Source organism: Strongyloides ratti, assembly GCF_001040885.1.
Source record: "Strongyloides ratti genome assembly S_ratti_ED321, chromosome : X".
Taxonomy (NCBI): Eukaryota; Metazoa; Nematoda; class Chromadorea; order Rhabditida; family Strongyloididae; genus Strongyloides; species Strongyloides ratti.
In genome coordinates, this window is record NC_037309.1 from 2,656,504 (window position 1) to 2,679,351 (window position 22,848).

General features: G+C 20.0%; 5 protein-coding genes across 5 annotated transcripts; 3 read left to right on the forward strand and 2 right to left on the reverse strand.

Moving 5' to 3' along the window:
- Nucleotides 1-5,156: 5,156 nt before the first annotated feature.
- Nucleotides 5,157-6,305, forward strand: SRAE_X000057200 (Hypothetical protein; the record flags this gene model as incomplete). Its single annotated transcript, XM_024644933.1, has 4 exons — nucleotides 5,157-5,216; nucleotides 5,269-5,446; nucleotides 5,490-5,728; nucleotides 5,793-6,305. The coding sequence occupies 4 exons, from the start codon at nucleotides 5,157-5,159 to the stop codon at nucleotides 6,303-6,305; spliced, it is 990 nt and encodes a 329-aa protein (XP_024510441.1).
- Nucleotides 6,306-16,004: 9,699 nt separating this feature from the next.
- Nucleotides 16,005-17,255, forward strand: SRAE_X000057300 (Ebony; the record flags this gene model as incomplete). Its single annotated transcript, XM_024644934.1, has 1 exon — nucleotides 16,005-17,255. The coding sequence occupies one exon, from the start codon at nucleotides 16,005-16,007 to the stop codon at nucleotides 17,253-17,255; it is 1,251 nt and encodes a 416-aa protein (XP_024510442.1).
- Nucleotides 17,256-17,419: 164 nt separating this feature from the next.
- On the reverse strand, nucleotides 17,420-18,333 carry SRAE_X000057400 (MIP03712p; the record flags this gene model as incomplete). Its single annotated transcript, XM_024644935.1, has 3 exons — nucleotides 17,420-17,727; nucleotides 17,900-18,043; nucleotides 18,201-18,333. The coding sequence occupies 3 exons, from the start codon at nucleotides 18,331-18,333 to the stop codon at nucleotides 17,420-17,422; spliced, it is 585 nt and encodes a 194-aa protein (XP_024510443.1).
- A 1,084-nt stretch (nucleotides 18,334-19,417) lies between these two features.
- SRAE_X000057500 (Cysteine-rich repeat-containing protein) lies at nucleotides 19,418-20,247 on the forward strand (the record flags this gene model as incomplete). Its single annotated transcript, XM_024644936.1, has 2 exons — nucleotides 19,418-19,622; nucleotides 19,703-20,247. The coding sequence occupies 2 exons, from the start codon at nucleotides 19,418-19,420 to the stop codon at nucleotides 20,245-20,247; spliced, it is 750 nt and encodes a 249-aa protein (XP_024510444.1).
- A 172-nt stretch (nucleotides 20,248-20,419) lies between these two features.
- Nucleotides 20,420-21,929, reverse strand: SRAE_X000057600 (Neuropeptide F receptor; the record flags this gene model as incomplete). Its single annotated transcript, XM_024644937.1, has 4 exons — nucleotides 20,420-21,139; nucleotides 21,212-21,709; nucleotides 21,795-21,835; nucleotides 21,884-21,929. The coding sequence occupies 4 exons, from the start codon at nucleotides 21,927-21,929 to the stop codon at nucleotides 20,420-20,422; spliced, it is 1,305 nt and encodes a 434-aa protein (XP_024510445.1).
- Between the last annotated feature and the right edge of the window lie 919 nt (nucleotides 21,930-22,848).

A 22,848-nucleotide genomic window follows, 5' to 3' on the forward strand; every position in this document is an offset into this window, starting at 1 on the left:
AAAGATCAGGAGTATTTATAGAAAATTTTTGTATCAATTAATAAAAAATATCAATAAATTAAAAAAAAAATAAGTTTTTATAAGTTTAAGGATTTATTTTATCATAATATGTATCTAGTATTTTATAAAAAATTTTGTTAAAAAATAAATATTAGGAAAAAATTATTATAGATAAAGATAAAATCTTTTTTTTTATGTACATATCATAAATATTTTTTTATGAAATAATTTATTTAAACAACAATCTATGTTAATTATTATTATTATGTAATTTTTGATCATTTGATAACTACTGCATAAGATTAATATTTATGATGTTTTTATGAATAATATGTAAATGTGAAGCTTGTATTTTAAGAAAATGACTTGATTGAATGTGTCAGTACAATGATATTAAAAAGTATTTTAAAGATATAAATACATAAAACAAGAAACTAATGTATATTGTGATGTTTGATGATTAAAATTATTGGTAGAAAACAGGTCATAAGAAAAGTTAATAATTTTAATAAATTTATACACGAAATGATTTATTATGAAATTAATTATATATTGTAGTTTTATTAATTTCTAATGTAGTGGTAATTAAAAAAAATTGTATTTTAATATCCGCTTTTTTAATATCTAGTTAAATAATTACGTTAATTAAACTTTCAAAGTTTTACTTGACCATTGGTTATATATATTATTATAACTAAAAATAAACATTTAATATATATATATATATATATAAATGAGAAAAAGAAAATTTTATGGGAATTGATAAATTAACTTTAAATAAAATAGAAATCTTTACTTTTTCACGTAAATATTCATATTTAAAGTACACCTCAAAGTATTTTATTTTTAAAATAATTTATCATCTTCTGTCGTTACAACCCAACGATAAAAACACTTTTTTTTTAAATTCTTGTAAAAATATTTGTGTAAAAAAAGTGTTAATCATGATTTAAAAATTAATGATAAGCATTAAGTGTTTAAATATAAATAATATCTATCTTTAGTCAAATTATTTGTTTGTTTTATAAAGAATAAAATGATATAATTTAAAAGGTTGTTATAAAAATTACTTTAATAAAATTTATCTAAATATAAAATAATTTTTTGTTTAAAATTTCAATACTATATATACATATCCTATATTTAATTAAAAACTAATTAAATGAGTTCTTTTTCTTTTTAATTTAACACCTATGATTGGTTACTATTTAAAATTTAAATATAACATGAATAAAATATATAGTAAATATCTTAAAAAACATATTAACAATTTAATTGTATATCGATAACATTAAAAAAAAATTAATATTAAATATAATTTAAATTTATTTTCTTGGTATTTATTAATTATAAAATAAAGATGTTTGTAATATTTGCTTATGTAAATCATAAATTATAAATATTCAAATAGAAATAAAAATTAAAAAAAAATTTTTTAAATGATGATTATGATGATATTTTTAATATTTATTTTAAAAAAAAATATAAATATTAATTTAAAGTATTTCTATTAATAATAATATTAAAAAAAAATAGTAAAAATATTATCATATTCAAAACAGTAGGAATAATTTCTGTTTTAACAAATCACATTTTGTCTAATGATAAGATAAACTTTGACAAAAACTTTATCTTCCAAATTAGAATAGCTAATACCAGGTGGGTTATACATGGTATACCATGTGATATTAATCTTCATTCACATTATTTTGATCCAAACAATGAATGTTGTTGTTGTATATAAAAAATAAAATTATAAATAATTATAGAAAAATTAGAAAATATTTAATTAAATTTAGTTGCAAAATTTTATCTAATAAAAAAAAAGTATAACAAAATTAATAAAGTATCTTTTTTTTTGACAAACATCCAAATTTTACTATTTAACAATTTATAGAAATAGTCATTCAACAATTAGGAAAAATATTTGCGTTGTATTTAAATCAACAAAATTTTCTGGTATATATTAGTAATAGTTAAAGGAGGTTCACCTTTTCTTATTTGAATAAAAAGCTTTTCAATCATATTAGTAAAAACAAATTTCTCTTTTAATTTCAAAAGGTAAAAAAAATTAGTAACAATATTTGTTAAGATAATTTTTTTATTTCTTCCGCAAAATGACAAAATTGAATCTTTTGAAACTATGATTTCAAAAATAATATAATTCAATAATAATAAGAATAATAATGTAATTTAATAAACTTTAACATAAATATTGACAATGTTAAAAATAATAATATTAAATTTTTCATTGTTTCAAATGACAGTATAGTTATTGAAAATACCAAACAAATTATATTTTTTTTTATATAATAATATAGCTACAATATCGAATAGCCAATTAAGTATTAAAAAAATTTACCATAATAGTGTAATAAATTAGAATGAGGAGATTATGTGTTATTTACATGTATTATACAATGTTTAAAAAATAGTTAAAAGTTCATTTAAAAAATTTATGTAAAAGAAATTTTTAAATAATCTGATTGATTGTGTAATAAATACAGAAAGAGGTAAATTTTTTTTTCAAATTGAAAAAGTTTCATTAGATGAAAATAAAAAGTACATAAAATATAAACCGTTGTCATCAATTAATGTTAAGTGTGTGTTGAATATCATATAACTGAAAAAAAAACTATTTCAACAAATAGTGGAAGTGCTACTTAAAATATTAAAATTAATAAATAATTTTTTAATACAAAACAATAACATTTTAAGATGATCTATGTATTTGATACTACAAGCTTGTTGAAACAACATATATTTTAAATGTATTAAATTACTATAAACTTAAAAATGCTTTTTAATTGGTGTAGGAAATACTTTTTAAAAGTTTCATATATCATAAGAATCTTATTGTAAAGTACATATTAATTCTAGATCAGAAATCGGTGTAATATCAACTAAAGTTTATTCATTGAAAATTATTTTTTTCATAATTATTGTTTAACTTTTTACAATAAACATATGTCAAAAATTGATAGAAGAAAAGTAATTATTTAAAGTTTAAAAAAATTTTTAGACAATGTAAAGAAAATATTTAACATTATATTTGCAAAAAATAATCATTACTTATTATGGCAAAAAAATATAATTTTGTTTTATTTTTTAATATTGAATTAAATACATTGTTAAGTTCAAATGTCTGGAGAATTGAAATACAAGTTATTAAATATTGGTTGATGAAGCATTACCATTTGTAACAATAATTTGTAATGACAAAATATACCACATTTTTATGAATGAAATTGAACAGGTACCAGAAAAACAAAGAATTTTTATAACCAAAGTTTTGATGAATCAGTAAATATAAAAAAATTTCAAGAAAAAAAATTGTTTTCAAAGTATTTTAACTATAATACTACTTCAACTTCTTTCATTGATATTGTTAAATTTTATCGTCTCAATAATTGATATATTATAATTTTAATAAAAGCGTAACAGTTAAAGAATATTTTATATAATTCTACAAAGTTTTTTTTTTATTTATACTATATTTTAGCTATAAATGATAGTAGTACTATTACATATATTGTCGGTTTTTTTAACTAGAAGTGGCTTTTTTAAAAATAATTTTAATATTATTAAATTATAAATTACTTGAAATACATTATACATTATCGTTTATTTCTATTTATAATTTATAAAAAGGACTAATTAAGTACATTCAGATAAATTTTTCATTATTTACATAAAAATAATACATCAAATTAAAACACTTATACTGCTTACTGATAAAGCAAAATAATGTACTGTTTTTTTTTAATACATTAAGGGGTTATCTTTTTTTTTATAATTATTTATTTATAATTTAACAAAAATTATTAGTTTTTGATTTTCTAAAAATAGAAACATTATTAAATATTTTTTAAAGTGCAAAAAGTATTTAATAATATATAAAAAATAATTAAAATATTTAATCAATTTTTAAAACTTTTTTTTTTTAATTTAAACCAACTTTTTTAATTAAGTTTAAAATATTTTTTGATTTAAATTAAAATTTCCATAAATTTTGTTTTATTTTTATTTTTATATTCATAATTAATATTCATAAAATGACTTGACGATAGTACTTATATCATATTTGTATGATTCAAAATATTTCCAGTAAAAAAGTACAACAAATTTTTTAAATAAAAAAAAATTTTAACTTTGTTTGTCAAAAAAAAGTTTTCAAACATATTAAAAAAATTAATTTTAAATTTTATTAAACTATTTATGTAAAATTGTAATGGAAACTTAGTAAAATTTTTGCATAAATTATAGATATTATATGTACTTTTTGAAAAAGAATATAAAAAATATAATCATAAATCTAAAATTAGTATGTAAATAAGAATTTGTGATATTAAATTTTTATTCTTAGAATATTTTTTTTTATTTTTATTTTTATAAATTATAAATATTTATACATTAATCATATGCTATTTAGAAAAAATTTGTTATAGTTTTATATTGTTATATAAAAAAAAATATTTAATTTTAATAAAAAAAAATAAATATTATATTTTGATACTTATTGACAACTGCTATAATATTCTAATTTTATATATTGTCTATTATTATATATAAATATAATATCTTTAACTAAACAAATATTATTTATATATTATTGTACAAGTTATTGCACCATATCTGACCTCCTACACTTTTTCAAGTCTTAACATCAATAATATTTCATTTTTATATTATAAGTAAAATTTTTATTGATATTTTATCAGTATACGTTTAATGTAATATAGAAAGTTAGCAGTAATATCTCTTGTATATTTACATATATTATAGTAAAATTATTAAACTCATAACACATATATATATATATATTTTTATCTTTTTGTATATTATACTATAATTTTATATATCCTTATTATTATAAGGTAAATTAATATAAGCATCATACATATATATATATTTTCTGGTTATAGTCTTCATATTAAAAATTAAAAGAGATTATTGAATTCAAAATTATAAGGTAATACTAAAATTGTTAATTGATTATATATTTAAAACTCACATTATATGGTTATAAACGTTCTATTTTTACTTTATTTTACTTTTATTATTATTATTATACTTTGTAGTACCAACAATATTATTATTATATATTTATAAAATATATGTAAAACTTTTTTATATTTATTTTTTTTTATTATCAAATGACAGATCCATATGCATGTCTTAGAGCATCTTCGATATGTGTTGCTGGTTGGAGTATTGTAGGTTAAAATATTTAATTATATAATTATAAAAAACATTTTTTGATTAAAGTTATTTTGTTTAATTCAATATGGTGTTCTTGGATGGCAAGTAAGTTATGTAAGAGGATTAACATGGGAATATGAAAATAGACAAGTTCCATTTAATCATGGTTTGGATGGTTTTGCTGCACGTTTTCCTGGACTTTATGCTTTGTATACAGAAACACCTGAAAGAAGACGTGTTAATGGTATTTATTATTTAATTTTAAATTTTGTTTTATTTTTTTATAGCATTATTTACAATTGTCGTAATATGTCTTGGTCTCAATTTTATTCATATTTTTGCTTCTATTTCATTACTTTATGGAACTATTAAAAGATGTCCTGCTGCTATATGGCCATGGTTTTGTTCTGTTATACCAAATATAATGCTGACAACTGCTTATGCTGTATTGTGGTGGTCAGGTGATGTATTTAATGAACAGCTAACAATGAGTGTTGCTGAGTTCGTAATGTCAATAGGTATAAATGTAAGTTAAAAATATTATCATTTTGTAAGACTTATTATCATTATCTTATAATTTTATATTGTAGTCAATTTGTTTTGCTATTGTTCTTTTTTATTACTTTCGAATAGCTGGTACATTTACTTCAGCAATTCCAGCTGGTTTTGAATCTAGACCAGAATCTAGACATTTTTCAAGACCACCATCACAAAAAGGTTATCGAAAACATGATCCACATTATAGATCTTCATCAAAAGAACGTCCATTTTTTGCTGATTGGCAACTTAATGATGGTCAAAGACAAGAATATCCTAAAGGATCTGTACCACCATGGAGAACACAATGGGATTCAGAACCACCAAAACCATTTATTAGACAATATAGAGATAGTAAAAGAAAATATGAAAGACAACAATCAAGATCTAAAGAACGAGCTAGAAATAAAAGTTTATCTCCAACAAGACCACAAAGTCGTCCCCAATCAAGAGCGCATTACAAATGTATTCCATTAGCTTATCATCCTGATGAATTACAAAGAATGAGAAGTAAAAGTGCAAGTCAATTGTATCGAGGACATTACCAAAGGCAAACAGATATCTAACATAATATTACTTAATAATTATTATAAATTAAAGTATTCTATTATTAAAAAATGCCAAAAATAAAATATTTTATTCTTATATTTGGTTTTACAATTACTTGTTTATCATTTTAATAATTAAAGGTAATAATGTATCTAACAATAGTTTTAATATAAAAGTGAAACCACTATTATAATCATTTTATTATTTAATTATTAATTTCAAATAACAAAATTATTAAAATTATTAAAGGTATCATTTATCAATTTACTTCGAAATCTTGATTTCAAGCATATGAAATTAAATTCTAATATTATAATACTATAATATGGTTTTAAAAAAATGTTAATTATTTTTATAAATTAAAAAAATTAGCATACTTTATATCAAAATTGATTTTAACTAGAACAATAAATTTAAATTTGATAAAAATTTTTATATTAGTATTTGTTATAATGTTTTATTAAGAAAAATAGCCAAAATTCAATTTTAATTAGCTACTCTTTTAATAATGATTCTAATTAAAAAGTATCTTTTATATATACTGATATTTCTATTAAATAGATAAAAATATTAAACTGTTTATTATTTTTTGATGATGAACATAAATAATTTGTTGCATAACAAATTAAAATTATTAATAAAAGATTTTATTGATAAATACTACGATGATTCTTTGTTTATATCTATTTCTTCTATCATACTTGATTATAGTAATTATGTATTTACCTTAAAAAATTGTATGTTGAATTACAATTAATTTTTATTATTTGTATTTAGGTAAATTTGAAGATATTAATTACATAGATTTGCTAAATTGTTCTGATAAATATATAAATGGAGTTGAATATAATGAAATATGGAGTTGGGATCATATTTTAGAAGAATTGTTAAAAAGAAGTAATATTAATATTCCAAGAGAGTGTAGAATTGAGATATCACTGAAACTACCATATCTTTTACTTTATAATAATGATATTAAAATTGTTAATACAACAAATAAAGTACAAATATATTTTAAAAATAATCCAATTTTGTATGGAAATATTACAATAAACATTGTTGATAAAAATGAAACAACTTTTTCTAAAATAGAAATGATTATAAAAACGTTTTTGGAAAGTAGTGTTATTGGATATGACATAAATAACATTAACTATGATAAAACATTTATTGAATATGGTATAGATTCATTGCAATTATCACTTCTTGAATATAAAATTCGAGAAACATTCGAAAAAAATACTATACTTGAACCAATGTTTTTAATAAAATATAACACTCCAAATAAAGTAATAAAATATATAACGGAAGAATTATTAAATAACATAAATAATCTTACTTGTGTACCGAAAGCAAATAAACTTGTCCCAACATGGAGTCAAAAACGTTTCTTATTCATAAAAAAATATGATTTTAATTTTTTTTCTAAAATGTGTGAAGGTATAAAAATTTATTTTAAATTTGACAATATTTCAATAAAACATCTACAAAACAAAATAAATAAAATTTTGTCATCAATTAATATTTTAAGAACTACTTTAAATGATCAAAATACACTAGAACGATTAAGTCGAACAGAATCATTTATTTTATTATACCAAACAAGTAAGAAAATGAATAAAAATATAACTTTCGAAGATAAACAAATTCCTTTAAAAGCAGAAATATCAATTAAAAATGGTTATTTAATTTTAATAATTCTTTTACATCATATTGTTGGAGATGGAAGAAGTTTTCAATTTTTACTTGATTATTTAAGTAGTTATGAAGATAATTTATTTGAAAAATATAGTTATGATGATTATCAAAGAATAGAAGACGATTATCATAAAAGTGAACAATTTGAAGTTGATAAGCAATATTTTACAAAGTTACTCTCTAGTGTAGAAATGGATGAAGAAGAACAACATTCATTGAAAAATGAAAATGAAGAAATTGAATATTTAAATTTTAAAATTCCTTTAAATTTTGTTAATATTCTTAAAAAAATTAGTATGGAATATAATATATCAATTTTTTCTATATTTCTAACAATTTATAAAATTATAACATACAAAATTCATGGAAAAACAAATATTGGAATTGGTATTCCATGTGAATATCGCCCAAATCACAGATTTTATAATACAATAGGTTTATTCATAAACATTATACCTTTTTTTAATAAAATAAATAAAAATTCAAGATTGATAGAAATCATGACTACAAATGATTTAGTTTTTCAAGAACATCTATGTCACAAACAATTCCCATATGATGAGATAAAATTATTGGTTAAAAATAAAGAAAAAAACTTATTTGATGTTATGTTTATTCAAGATCCTTCAAAAATATCAACTAATGGCTACAAAATTAAAAAAATGAAATCATCATATCTTGAGTGTAGAGAAGTTTGGACATTTATGCAAAATGAATCATCTATTGATGTAAATGTTAAATTTGATAAAAATACAATTAATCAAAGTCAAATGAAATCCTGGATTAATGGATTTTTATTAATAATTAAACATTTACATGATTCTCTAAATATTCCTTTAAATGACTATAATATTTACCAGAATATAAATATTAAAAATATGATACAAAAAAAAAGTTATATTAAAACTTCTGACATTTGCAAAATTTTAAAGAAGCAAACTAATTTAAGAGACTCAAAAATTATAGAAGAGAATAGTGGAAAAATTTATAGTTTTAAAAATATATTTAACGAAGCAGTTAAATTATATCTTCAAATTGAATTATATTATTTTAACATTTTTGGAGAAATAGATATTCCCGACAAACCAATAGTCGTTCATTTTGATAGAAATATTAATTTAATAAAAGTTATTTTAGCATTATCATTCTCAAAATTTTCAATCTTTTTACTAAATCCTGAAAATGAACTATATCAATATAATGAGATTGGAGAAGTATTATACATTAATGAAATAACTTTTGAAGAAATTATTCAAATAAAAATAAATTCTGTATGTATTAATAGAAATTGTCGAAAAGTTACAGATATATTTTATTTAACATCAACATCAGGATCTACCGGAAAACCAAAAATAGTTTGTTCTGAATTAAATGGTCTTCTAAATCTTATTACAGCATATACAAAAAAATTTTTCATAAATGAGAATAGTACCATTTATCAAGTTGTTAACCATTCATTTGACATATTTTTTATTGATATTTTCCAATCTTTTTTTAATGGTTCAAATATTATTTTATCAAAATCAAAAATACCAAATTTGGAAAACTTTTTGAAATATAAAATTTCTCATGCTTATATTATGCCAGCCTATTTAGAAAGATTAAATATGGATAAAATTAAATTGTTATCAAATGTAGAAGTTTTGTTGTATGGTGGTGAAACACTTAAAAATGAAATTTTAAATATTCTTTATAATTCATCAAATGAATTAAAAATATTTCAAGAATATGGATTAACTGAACATTCAATATATACTAATGTAAAAGACATGAGAAAAGAATCAGATCCAAAGGAGATAGGACATTTTTTTCAAAATACATGTTGTGGAATTATTGACAATGACAAAAAATATATTTTACCATCAAATTCAGGTGGAAAATATTTTGTAACATTTGGAGAAGGTGTTTCACGTGGTTATATTTATAATGATGATACAAAAAATAGTTTTATATATTTAAATGAACATATTAGATGTCTGGTGACTGGTGATATCGTATCATATAATGTAAATAAGAATACATTTATTTTTGTTGGTCGTAATGACTCATTTATTAAAATAAATGGACATCAAATTAACATTTCAATTATTGAAGATTATTTATATCAACTTACTAATATCAAAAACGTTTGTGTAACATTATTTACAAATAAAAGTACAAAAAATATTTTTTTAGTAGCACATTATACAGGCACTAAAAGATGTGACTTTAAAAGTATACTAAGTAAATATATACCAAATAATTGGATTCCACAATATTTTATACATTATGAAAATCTTCCACTTAACATAAATGGTAAAATTGATAAACATTTTTTAAGTCAAATTAATCCTTTAATTGATGATGACGAAAAAGTTTTTAATACATCAAATACTTATTTAGAATATGAAGATGAAATATTAGATATTTTAAATTATTATTTACCAGGAAGTTACGTAACACCTAATGATAATATTTTTGATAAAAGTGCAAATAGTATTACCTTGATGATGATTGTTCAAGATCTCGAAAATAAGTATGGAATAAATATTTCTTTAAAAGATTTTTTTAAATATAAAACATTGTCAAAACTATATGAAAATAATTGTATACATTTTTCAAAGACAAAAATTAATGAAGTACCTATGATTCATTGTAAAATACCAAAAAATATTCCTTTAACATATGGACAAAAGTATATGTGGTTTGCAAATGAATATTCAAGAAAAAATGATGAATATATCATTAAATGGAAATTAACAATTAACAAAGACCTTTCAATATCTAAAATTAAATACATAATACAAAGTTTGATAAAATTTAACATAACATTACGTAGTATATTTATTAGAAAAAAATTTAATTTAATACAACAGGCCTTGTCAATGACGGAATGTTTCTTAAATTTCCAATATAATCAAGAACAGTCAAATATTTTATTTAATCTTTCTAATGATATACCAATAAAAGTTAATGTCAATTCAAATAAACAATTTTGGATTACATTTCATCACATTAGTATTGATGGTTTTTCATTTACCATTATTAAAGATCAAATTAAACAATTATTTAGAAATAATTTAGATCTGATAAAAAATAATCAAATAGTATCTTATTTTGATTATGCATTAGAATACAACAGTCGATGGAAAGATAATTTTGAAAATTTAAAATCAGTTAAAAATATTATTTATGAAAAAAAATTTGTTCACAACTTTGAAGCAATTATTGATATAAACTTTGACAAAATTGAATCAGATAATTATTTTTCTTTCTTAATATATTCATTTGGAGAATCATTAAAAGAATTTTATAATGATGAGATAGTCATTAACATTCCAATTATGAATAGACCAAATAAATATTTAAAAACAGTTGGATATTTTGTTGAAACATTTCCATTTATTTTAAATTTTAATGAGACCAATAAAATTAAATTACTATCAAAGATAAAAGAAAACTTGACAGAGGTTTTATCAAATGAAGTTCCTCCATATGAAATACTAATTAAAAACTTGTTGAATAAACAAATAAACAATCAAAAATATTCTTTTATGTTTATTTTAGATAGTTTTAATTTGGAAAATATTATTCAAATAGATGATGATATTTCTGTTGAAATAGTAGAAGAAAAAAATATTGTTGGTAAATTTGATCAAACATGGACAATAAAAATTGTTAATGATAACATACACCTTCAAATAGAATACAATAAAGATTATTTTTCATTGAAAAAAATAAAAGAACTGGTTGAAAATTTTAAATTCATTTTAAAAGAATTGATTAACAAAAATTTAAATGATAAAATCATAGAAATAATTAAGGAATGTCTTCAAATTGACAATGACATTGACACTACAAAATCATTCTTTGAATTAGGTGGAAATTCTATCTCTGGAGCAATAGTATGTTCAACAATACGTCATGAACTTAAAATTCCAGCTAATGTTCAAATACTTTTTGAAAATTCAATTATTAAAGATTTTGTAAATATTATATCTCAAAAATTAGTGAAATCAGTTAAAAAAGATGTGGAGAATATTGAAAAACACATAAATTTTAATAATATTGAAGTGAATACATTTGTCATATCAATAATAAAGTATATGGAAAAAAATATTAAAAAACCAAAAATGAATAAGAAATATGGTAATTATATTAAAATAAAGATAAAAAATTTTAACAATAAATTATTAACATATAACATGAACTATTTATTAAAAATTCAACCAAATTTAAGATCTGTTGTATACTTAAATGATGGTCATTATTATTGTCGTTTTTTAAGTTTAACGGAATCCTTTTTATTAGTTAACAATGTAACAGAAATTAATCAAAATTTTTATCAATATTCATATAATGATTTATTTGTAAAACCATGGATTCATGTCTTTTTTGATCATATAAAAAGTAATTTATATTTAAATATTGGACATACAATAGTTGATGGTACTTCAATGATATTATTAAACAAAATAATAGAATCAGATGTATATAAAATAAATAAAAATATTAATATTAATGAAAGAATTAAAATAATTAGTAATTTTAAATCAAAATATTTTGAAAATTTAATTGGTGGTGAATTAAAAAAATATTTGGATAATTGTAAAAAAATTATTAAATATCAAAAAAATAAAATTCAACAATATGGTCATTCAAATAAATTTTCAACCTGTATTTTGAATTTAAAAAAGTATAGTTCTATTATAAAAAGTTTTTCAATTAAAAATAGTACAACTCCTTTTATTTACTTATTAAAAGTATTGTCAAAATCTTTATCAATAGCATTGAACATCAACAAAATATGTTTTAACATTCCTTTTGATATAAGACAAAAAAATATTTTATTAAAAGATATTATTGGTATGTATGTAAATGTTATGCCATTTATGATTGAAGTAACTGATAATTATTCTATATTAGAATCAATTCAAAAAACAATGGTAAAATTGTTAAAATATTGTGATATATGTACTTATAACTATATAGATGATAATATTCCTATTATGATTAGTAATGAATACAATGAAAAGATAAATAAGAATATTTATAATGAAATTCAACATGATACAAAAAATAATTTATCAATATTTATTGTTACAGGGGAAGAAATAAAAATTATTCTTCATAAAAAAAAAAATTTTTTGGAAAATTCAACTTTTAATAATTTTCTAAATATTACACTTAATGAAATAACTAAAGACATTTTAAATCATTCAAAATATTATAATAAAATATATTATAAGGAAACAATCTCATCCCTTTTAATCAAACAATCTTTATTAACTCCAAATAATATATGTATAAAAACAGAAGATATTAATCTTACTTATAATGATACATTAAAAAAAATTATTCAACGTTCTTTTTTTATTAAAGAAGATTATTTTAAAGAAGTTGGTGAAACATTAGTACCAGAAACAATTATACCAATAGAAGTTAATAAAGATATAAATGATATTTTTAATATTCTTGGTATTCTTTATTCTGGTGGTTCATATAATCCAATAGATAATGATTTACCACAAAAAAGGAAAGAAAAATATTTTAAAGAAAGTAATGGACTTTTTATAATAAAAAAAAATGATTATATATATAATTCATATAAATGTTATTATGATAAACATTTATATCGTTGTATAGGAAATAATTTAGCTTATATAATTTATACATCAGGTACAACTGGTCAACCAAAAGGAATATGTATAAACCAAGATTCAATCATTAATATGATAATTCAAAGTACTAAAAATTTTTATTTATCAACATTTTCTACAATTTATCAATTTACAAGACTTTGTTATGATAATAGTATTCTTGAAATTTTTGGAAATTTATGTAATGGTGGAATTATATATCAATCACAATTACAATACTTTGATTCATCAAATTTTATAAATGATATTTTAAAATATAATATTACCCATGCTATGTTATTTCCTGGTTTAGTATCTTCATTTAATATTGAAGAAAAAAAAGAAATGTCATTATTAAAATATTGGATTGTTGGAGCAGAAAAATTACCTAAAAAACTTTTTAATGATATGATTAATAATAATGTATTAACAATTCAAAATTATGGACCAACTGAGACAACAGGATATTGTATTTTTAAAGTTATGAGAAAAAATGATAATCCACAAAATATTGGAAAACCTATAAAAAATATGAAAAATAAAATATTAAAAGAATGTAATTCTTTATCTTATGGTGAACTATTAATTACTGGAATTGGTGTTACAAGAGGTTTTTTAAATAATCAAAATAAATTAAAATATTTTTATGGTATTTGGTATAAAACTGGTGATGTTGTAGAAGTAACAGATTCAGGTGATATCATATTTATTGGAAGAAATGATAATCAAATTAAAATTCGAGGATTCCGACTTGAATTAAGTGATATTGAATCAACAATAGATCAAATAGATGGAATAAAGTATAGTCGAGTAATATATAATGATCAAAAATTGTATGGAATTTATGTTTCAAATGATTACAAAAATCCTATTGATGAAGAAATAGTTAAAAAATATTGTATTGATAATTTACCAAATTATGCTATTCCAAACAAATTTAAAAATGTTAATGAAATTTTTTTAACAAAAAATATGAAAATAGATAATAAAAAAATTTTATCATTATTTTCAAATAATACTAATTGTGAAACTAAACTAAATAAAGAAACATCAATAATTTTGAAAATCTGGAGAAAAAATCTTAATAATTCAACAATTACAATAAATGATAAATTCTTTGAAGTTGGTGGTAATTCAATTAATTCTATCCAAATTATGCACCAAATAAATAATATTTTTAATCCCCATATTTATGTAACTGATATCTATTACCATGAAACAATCTATGATTTAATAAAAGCAAAAAATTTTAAATTTAAAAATTTAAACAAACAAAAAACTTCTTTATCTTATCAAAATACACTTCCAGTCAATTTTAATCCTAATAATATACAATTATCTTTTCAACAATATCAAATGTATTTTCTTAATCAAACATTTCAATATAGACATACGAATATTATATTTGCTGAAGAAATAAATATTCATTTTGAAAAAAAAACTCATTTGCAAAAAATTTTTATGAAACTTATTGGTAATAATATTATGTTAAGAACAATATATATTGAAGATAAACAATCATCAACCATTATACAAAAAGCTTTATCACTAACAGAGTGCTATTTTTATTTTCAAATTAAATCATTTAATAATATTTATGCAATTAAAGAAGATATCCAAAAAAATTATAATAAAAAATTTAATCTATCATTAGAAATTCCAGTAAAACCATATATATATTTATTTAATTCTAAGTTGATTGTTGTTTTAATAATGAATCACATAGTAACTGATGCCTGGACAACAAAAATTATTCATTCATATATTAATCAATACATTTCAATGGATGAAGAATCATTTTGGATTTTGTCAAATAATGATAAAGATACCTATTCTTACATATCTTATTGTTACAACCAAACATTAAAATATAATATTTATAATAAACTTGCTGAGGAGTATTCAATATACTTAACAAATAATCAAATATACGATGGTTTTTTTAATGTTAAAATTAAACAAAATATTTTAAAAACATCTTATAATAAACAACATACTAAATGTTACACTAAAAAGTATTTATTAACAAAAGAAGAATCCTCTCAATTACTTATACTATCGTCATCTTATCAGGTGTCACCTTTTGTTACCTTTTTGTCAATTTTTTCATATCATCTTTTTCAATGTAGTGATATTTTTTTTAAAACAACTTTGGAAAAAGAAGAAAAAGAATTATTATTTAATAATAATAATACAAGAAATAAAAAAACAATTTCTATCTTATTTCCTTTTTTTAATAGACCCCTATATGATAAAGAAAATTTTTCTACCATTCAAAGGATACCCCAGACAATTGGATTGTTTTTAAATAATCTATTTTTAAACATTAATATTGATGTGTCTCAAAAATTAACAATTAAAGATTTTATACAATCAACAAAACAATCCTTTGATAAATGTATGAAATATACGGAAATTCCATGGCCATTTTTAAAAGGGAAATTACGATCTCAAGGTTCAATGTCTTATTTGTACGACATTTACTTTAATTGCCGTTATGATATGGAATATTCTAGTGGAAAAGAAAAAAGTCAATTAATTGAAGAATTGGAAAACATAGATAATGATAATATATTAGATCCGATACAATGTAACATTGATAAAATTAATGATTATTTTGTTTTTGAATATAAAATTCACTCTTCCCTAATTAAAGAAGATAAAGCATCTAACATTTTTGATAATTTTGAAGAAACAATAAAAATTATTTTGAAAGAAACTCAAAATAAAAACAAAGAAAAAGATGCTATAAATAATGTTATTGATATTATTAAAAATGTTTTAGAAATACCTTTAACATCTGAAATTAATTATAATGACAATTTTTATGAATTAGGTGGTAATTCATTATCATTTATTAGATTAAATTATCTTATAAAAAAAAATTTGGAGATAGATATAAGTATGAATGAATTTTTATCTTGTGAAACTATTAATGATATTGTGTTATTAACAAAAAAAAATGGACAAAAAAATATTGAAAATATAAGAGTTATTTTATTTCCAGGATTATTTGGAGGCGCTCAGCCATACAATAATTTAATCAATTATCTCAAGATTTATTTTAAGAATATTGATATTATTCCAATATCTTATCCAAAATTTATTGAAAATTTTAAAGATTTTTCCTCATTTATTGAGTATCTTAAAATAAATTTCCAAGAAAAATATTATCCCTTAACAGATATACCAACACTACTAATTGGTACTTCTTTTGGTGGTATTGTAGCATATGAATTTTATCAGTCTACATCATACATAAATAATATGTATATAATTAATATTGATGGTATTGCAGACAACAGGTGGAATAAAAATTATACATTTAAAGAACATTCAGAATCACTTTTAAAATATGTAAAAAATAATTATATTTCATCAGACATTAGCATTGTAAAATTCCCTAATGATATGACAGATGTTATAAACCATTCTTGGAATCTTTTACAATTAGTTATTAATTATTTACCAACAAAAAATTTTAATATCAAAATATTATTATTTTCATCAACAACAAATCAAAATCCTTATTTATGGTGGAATTTATTTACAAATGTCATTTTGCACCACATAAACAGTTCTCATTATCAGATTTTAAATAGTGATAACTCACAAGAAATAGCAAAACACATTAACAATTTTTTATCATGATATTTATTATTTTACAAGAAAAAAAAAGTTATAATTTAATTTTTAATTTAATATAAATATTTATTTATAAAATAATGAAAAAATTATTATTATAAATTTTCATTTGAGAAAAAAAATATTTATAATATTATATATATTATCAAATATAAAAAAAAGAAATATTTTTAACATTCCAGTTTAAAGTTTGCAACCTTTCCTGGATAATTTTTTATTGACTTTATAATATTTTCAGATATTAATGTATCTTTAATATTAAGTATTGTCAATTTTTTGCATGCTGTAAATAATCTTATAACATCTAATGTATCAATTTCATTTTCACTGATATCAAGAATTGCCAAATTACTCCATGAATATATTGCTTCTGGAAAAACTGTTAACTTATTTGAGGCAAAATTTGCAGCTTTCACTTTTTCCCATTTGTTTAATTCATCAGGAATTTCTTTTATCTTATTTTTTCGTACATTAATAACTATAAATATGAAGTAACATAATGTTATAAATTTTATTAATAATTTGCTTATAAAAAAAAATATAAAATTTTTATAAAAGATATTTTAAATGAAAAACATATGAGTAAATAATAGATTTACCTTTGATTTAAAGTTTATATGTTAATAAATCATCTATTATCTAAAACTTACAATACAGCTGTGGAAATTTGGTTATCATTTTTATTGGAAATTTTTGCAAATCATTATCTTGTAAAGATACTTTGTCAATCATATATCCTTTCAAAACTAAATAAATAGCATCCGCAATGTACATCAATGAGCATGAAGAAAGATCTACAAATAGTTGAAAAAAAAAATTAGACAATTTATTGTCATTTACTTAATAATCAGTGAATGAATAAGTTTTTATTTTATATTATTTATCATTATTTACACAGTTATTATAAAATAATACTTTTTTTTTATATTTTATTTTAATAAAATTTCTTACCAAGGTATCCTGAAGTTTTTGCGGCTTCACAACGATGCATAACTTGTGTTACACCTTTTCCAGCAGAAGCAACTTTTGATAAAGTTTCCTTTTCTGAATCAGTAAAATCTTTTGATAATTCTTCTGCTGACATCTTATAATATGGGTAAATAAATATTTCTATATATTAAATTTTGGAAAAAAAAACTATCAAATAAAATATGTGCTTAGAAAATTCTTAGTCAATTGAAAAATAAGCAATGAGTAATATTATTTGCTAACAAAATATTAAAGATAAGTGTGATTTAAGAAAATATCCGCGACAGTAGTAATGTTTTAAAGAATTATATAAATAAAACGGCAGTCAGATGATCATTTTATCTATATTATTAGTATCTGAATAACAATAATTTATACTCATATCTTTAACTCGAAAATCGATTAAAACTATTATAATTATGTATATATACATATATCTTATTATATTTTTATATATATACTTTTTTTTATTACTATATTTTTATTTAAAAATAGAAAAGTTTAAAAAAAAGATATTTTTGAAGAATAAAAAATATAATAATAAATTTTGAAAAATATAATAAAATTTTCTTTGTAACAAAACAATAATATAATGACAATGAAAAAAGACAAGTTTTATTTATTATTTATTTTATAAGATGCATTGATAAGAAAATTTTTCACTAATGATATCATAAATAATTATTTTCACCTTAAAAAATTTTTTTACTTCATAATAATTTACATTAATATGACTATATCATTCTTCCAATTATTAAAAATTTATTTTTATACAATAAATCAAATATTATCTGAAAAAAAAAAAAAAATTTTCTTTCATTTATTAAAAATGTAAAATTAAAAAAAAAAGTATTAAATAAATGAAAAACTTTTATAAACATCGATTAAACATATAAACATTTATTAATCATATCAATTTATGGTATAAATTATATTTGTTCATCTATCCTAAAAATGACTCCTTTTTTCGTGAGGATATCTTTTACCATCTATAATTATATATACAATACTTACTCAGCTGATTAAATTATTTACATTGTATAATATCTTTATCAAAAATCCAAAAATGAGAAAGATTAAAATGTCCATAGACAGTGAATCCTCTATTATTATTTTATTGTATAAGTGTAAAATTTTTACTATAAAAAGGAAAAATCATTTCATACTCAAGATAATTTAAAAGCAACATGTTTTATCAAATGTTGTTGCTTCTTGTTTTGATTAGTTTACAAAAAACTATATGTGAAGTATTACCATTTCTTTATTTAAATGCTTCAATTAATGAAAATGTATTAAAAGATAACGTTTTTTTGGATAATATTGAAAATGATAATAATAGAATAAAAAGGCAATCTGTATATTATATATGTGGTGTATATCCAAATCAGTACTATTCAACTGTTCGTAAGTTTAAATAAACTATAAATATTTATATATATATATATGTTTTTATTCATTTAAAAAATTTTTTTTTATTAATTTAGCATGTTCACAAAGTGTAGGAAAATGTACAAATGGTGGAAATCCTCTTGGTGTTGGTTGTAATTCTGCTGCTGATTGTCTTAGAGTTTTTCAAGGTACATCAACATGTATAAATGGTTGCTGTTGTAGTGTTCCAACTACACCATCTAATAATTATTATTGTTATACAGGTGAACCAACAAGTGTTCGTTGTAGTGATAAATCACAATGTCCTGTTGGCAAAAATTGTGTAAATGGATTATGTTGTACTGTTAATACTGAAGAATGGAAATATGCATGTGGTGGTTATGCTTCTGTTGGTGCCTGTAGTGCACAAGGTACATGTGGTAATGGATTCCAATGTACTGCATCAAAATATTGTTGTGAATGTAAAGTTGGAAGATCAGGTGGAAGATGCAATAATGGTGCATGTGCTGCTGGATTTACTTGTCAACCAAATGGATATTGTTGTTCATCATGCCCTGGAAATGTAACACCATATGGAGCTTGCTTTAATGGAAAATGTGGTGGTGGAAAACAATGTTGTGCAGGAAATATTTGTTGCTAAATTACTATGAATCTTTATAATTAGAAATTAACTTTTTTTAATATTATTTTTTAATAACTAACTTTTTTTAAAGCTTTAAGTTGCGTGCAAAATAAGTATGATAAAATGATCATTAAAAAAAAAAAATAAAAAGTAGTAAGAATAAAAATTATATCAATCATTAAAAATCTATTTAATCTTTTTCTAATAATACTTCAATTTCATTTTTCCCTACTCTTTTTAAAATATTTTCTGGTTTAAGAGTATTTTCTGTATTAGATATTTGTGGTAAAATTGGTACCATTGGTATTGTATCAAGATTACATTGTGAGATACTTCTATTATCAATTGATATTTTAAGACTATTGTCTGGCATAACAACAGTTGAGACTGATTTATGATGAGTATTATTTGTACCCATACATGTTGATCTTTTGACAGTTGCTGAGTATTCAGTTCTATTAATTCCATTAATATTTGAATTTTTGCGAAGTTTTAATTTATGTAAAATAATAAAAAGTTCATTTCTAAAATTTTGATTAAAAAATGCATAACATACTGGATTGAGACATGCTGACATCATTCCCATTAAATGACAAAGAGCAAATAGTGTTCCAGAATATGTAATAACTTTTAATGATAGTAACATATGAAAAATATTAAAAGGAAGCCATGCAATGGCAAAAAGTAAAACAAGCGATGCTAACAAAAAATTTGTCCTTCGTTGTCTTTCAGCAACATGTTTTCTTCTATTATTAGCATCTTCACCAATTAATTTAATATTATTACGATGGACAAATCTTGAATGCATTCTAGAAGCAATTTTTGTATAAGCAAATACCATTGAAACAATTGGAAAAGCATAATGAATTACTATGATAGAAATTGTATATGATAATTTGCTAAAAGGCATCTACAAAATAAAAATAAAAAAAAAAAGAATAATATTTAATAATATATTTTTTTTTTAGAAAAAAAAACAAACCTTATCCCAAGCAAGTTCATTTTCATTACATAAATATAATGTTAAATTACAAAATTCAACTTCATAAAACATTGTTGAACTTGATACTATAACTATTGGTATTGAAAGTAAAAGTGATATAATCCAAATAAGAGCAAATAATATAATTGAAAAAAATTTTTGACGTTGTTGTTGTGTTGGAAAGATAACAAGAAAATAACGATCAAGTGCAATAGCTGTAATAGAAAAAGTTGATAGGAAGATGTTGAAACCTCCAATTGAACTAACAAATTTGCATAAAGCATTTCCATATTTCCAAAAAGTAAAAGAAATATTAAAAAATGTTATTGGCGCAGTGATTGTACAAATCATAAAATCACCTAATGCTAAATTAATGATAAAAAAATTTTGAACAGTCCTCATACTTTTGTTTCTTAAAACAATAAAAATTGTCAAAATATTTCCAAAAGCACCAAAAATAATGACCATGGAGTATGCAAAAGCAATAATAACTCCTAACTATAAAATTAAAAAAAAAGTTAATTTATTAATTAAAAAAATATATATAAATATATTATATATAATTATATATTAAAAAACTTACCCATACTGGAGCTCTTTTATGATTAGCAATAATAGGTTCATCTACAAAATAATAATTCAGTTTTTCAAATACTTCTATAGCTTGCGCACATGAAATATCTGATTGGGAATCATTACCATTTGCGATAGTACCCATGATCGATGTGCTTATCTTCTTCTCTCTCCACTTTTAATAAACCTAAGTATCAAAAAAATTAAAAGTAATATTTTTTTTTTTTTGTAAATTTTTCATAAATAAATTATTTATTTAAAGAAGATTGTAACATAAAGAACATAACAAAAAATAATATTAAAAACATTTACTACGTGATAATACAAATTTTTTATTTTAATAAAATTGAAAGGTAAACAAACAGAATTAAAAAAAAAATAATAATAATATTTAATGTATCTTCATAAAAAGATATCATTTTATTAAATTGATATATTATGCTTTTTAAAATGTAATGTATAAATTTAAGAAATTAATTCTTTATGAATTTAATCTATTCATATTCATTTCATTATTTAAACCATTTTTTTTATAAAATATAATATACTTATATTTTTATGATAAAAAAGGGATAATTATTATATAAAAAAAAGTATTTTCAGAAAATATTTGATAAGGAAACTTTTATTTTATGAAATATGAGAAAAAGAATTTTTAAAAATATATTAAATAAATGTACCATAGAAATTGAGAAAAGAAATGAATAAAATGAAATATTAGGCATTATTTTGTATGGATAACTGAAAATAGATACAATCACAAAATATTAATTTTGAAATTATAGAAATTTAACTTTATTTTCATTAATAAGGAAGTTTAAATGTACATTTTTCTTCTAATCATTATGTCTTTTTTAATATTATGAAATAAAACACTAGTTATTTAATATAGCATAATGATATCAAAAAGAAAAAATGTTTTTTGTGATTTTATTATTTAATAGAAATAATTTTATATTATGAATATTTTTTCATAAATAATATTATTACTAAAAAAGAGAGTTTTATAAACCTGAAAAGAGAAAGTATTAATAATTTTTAATATACTACAAATTTGAGATTTT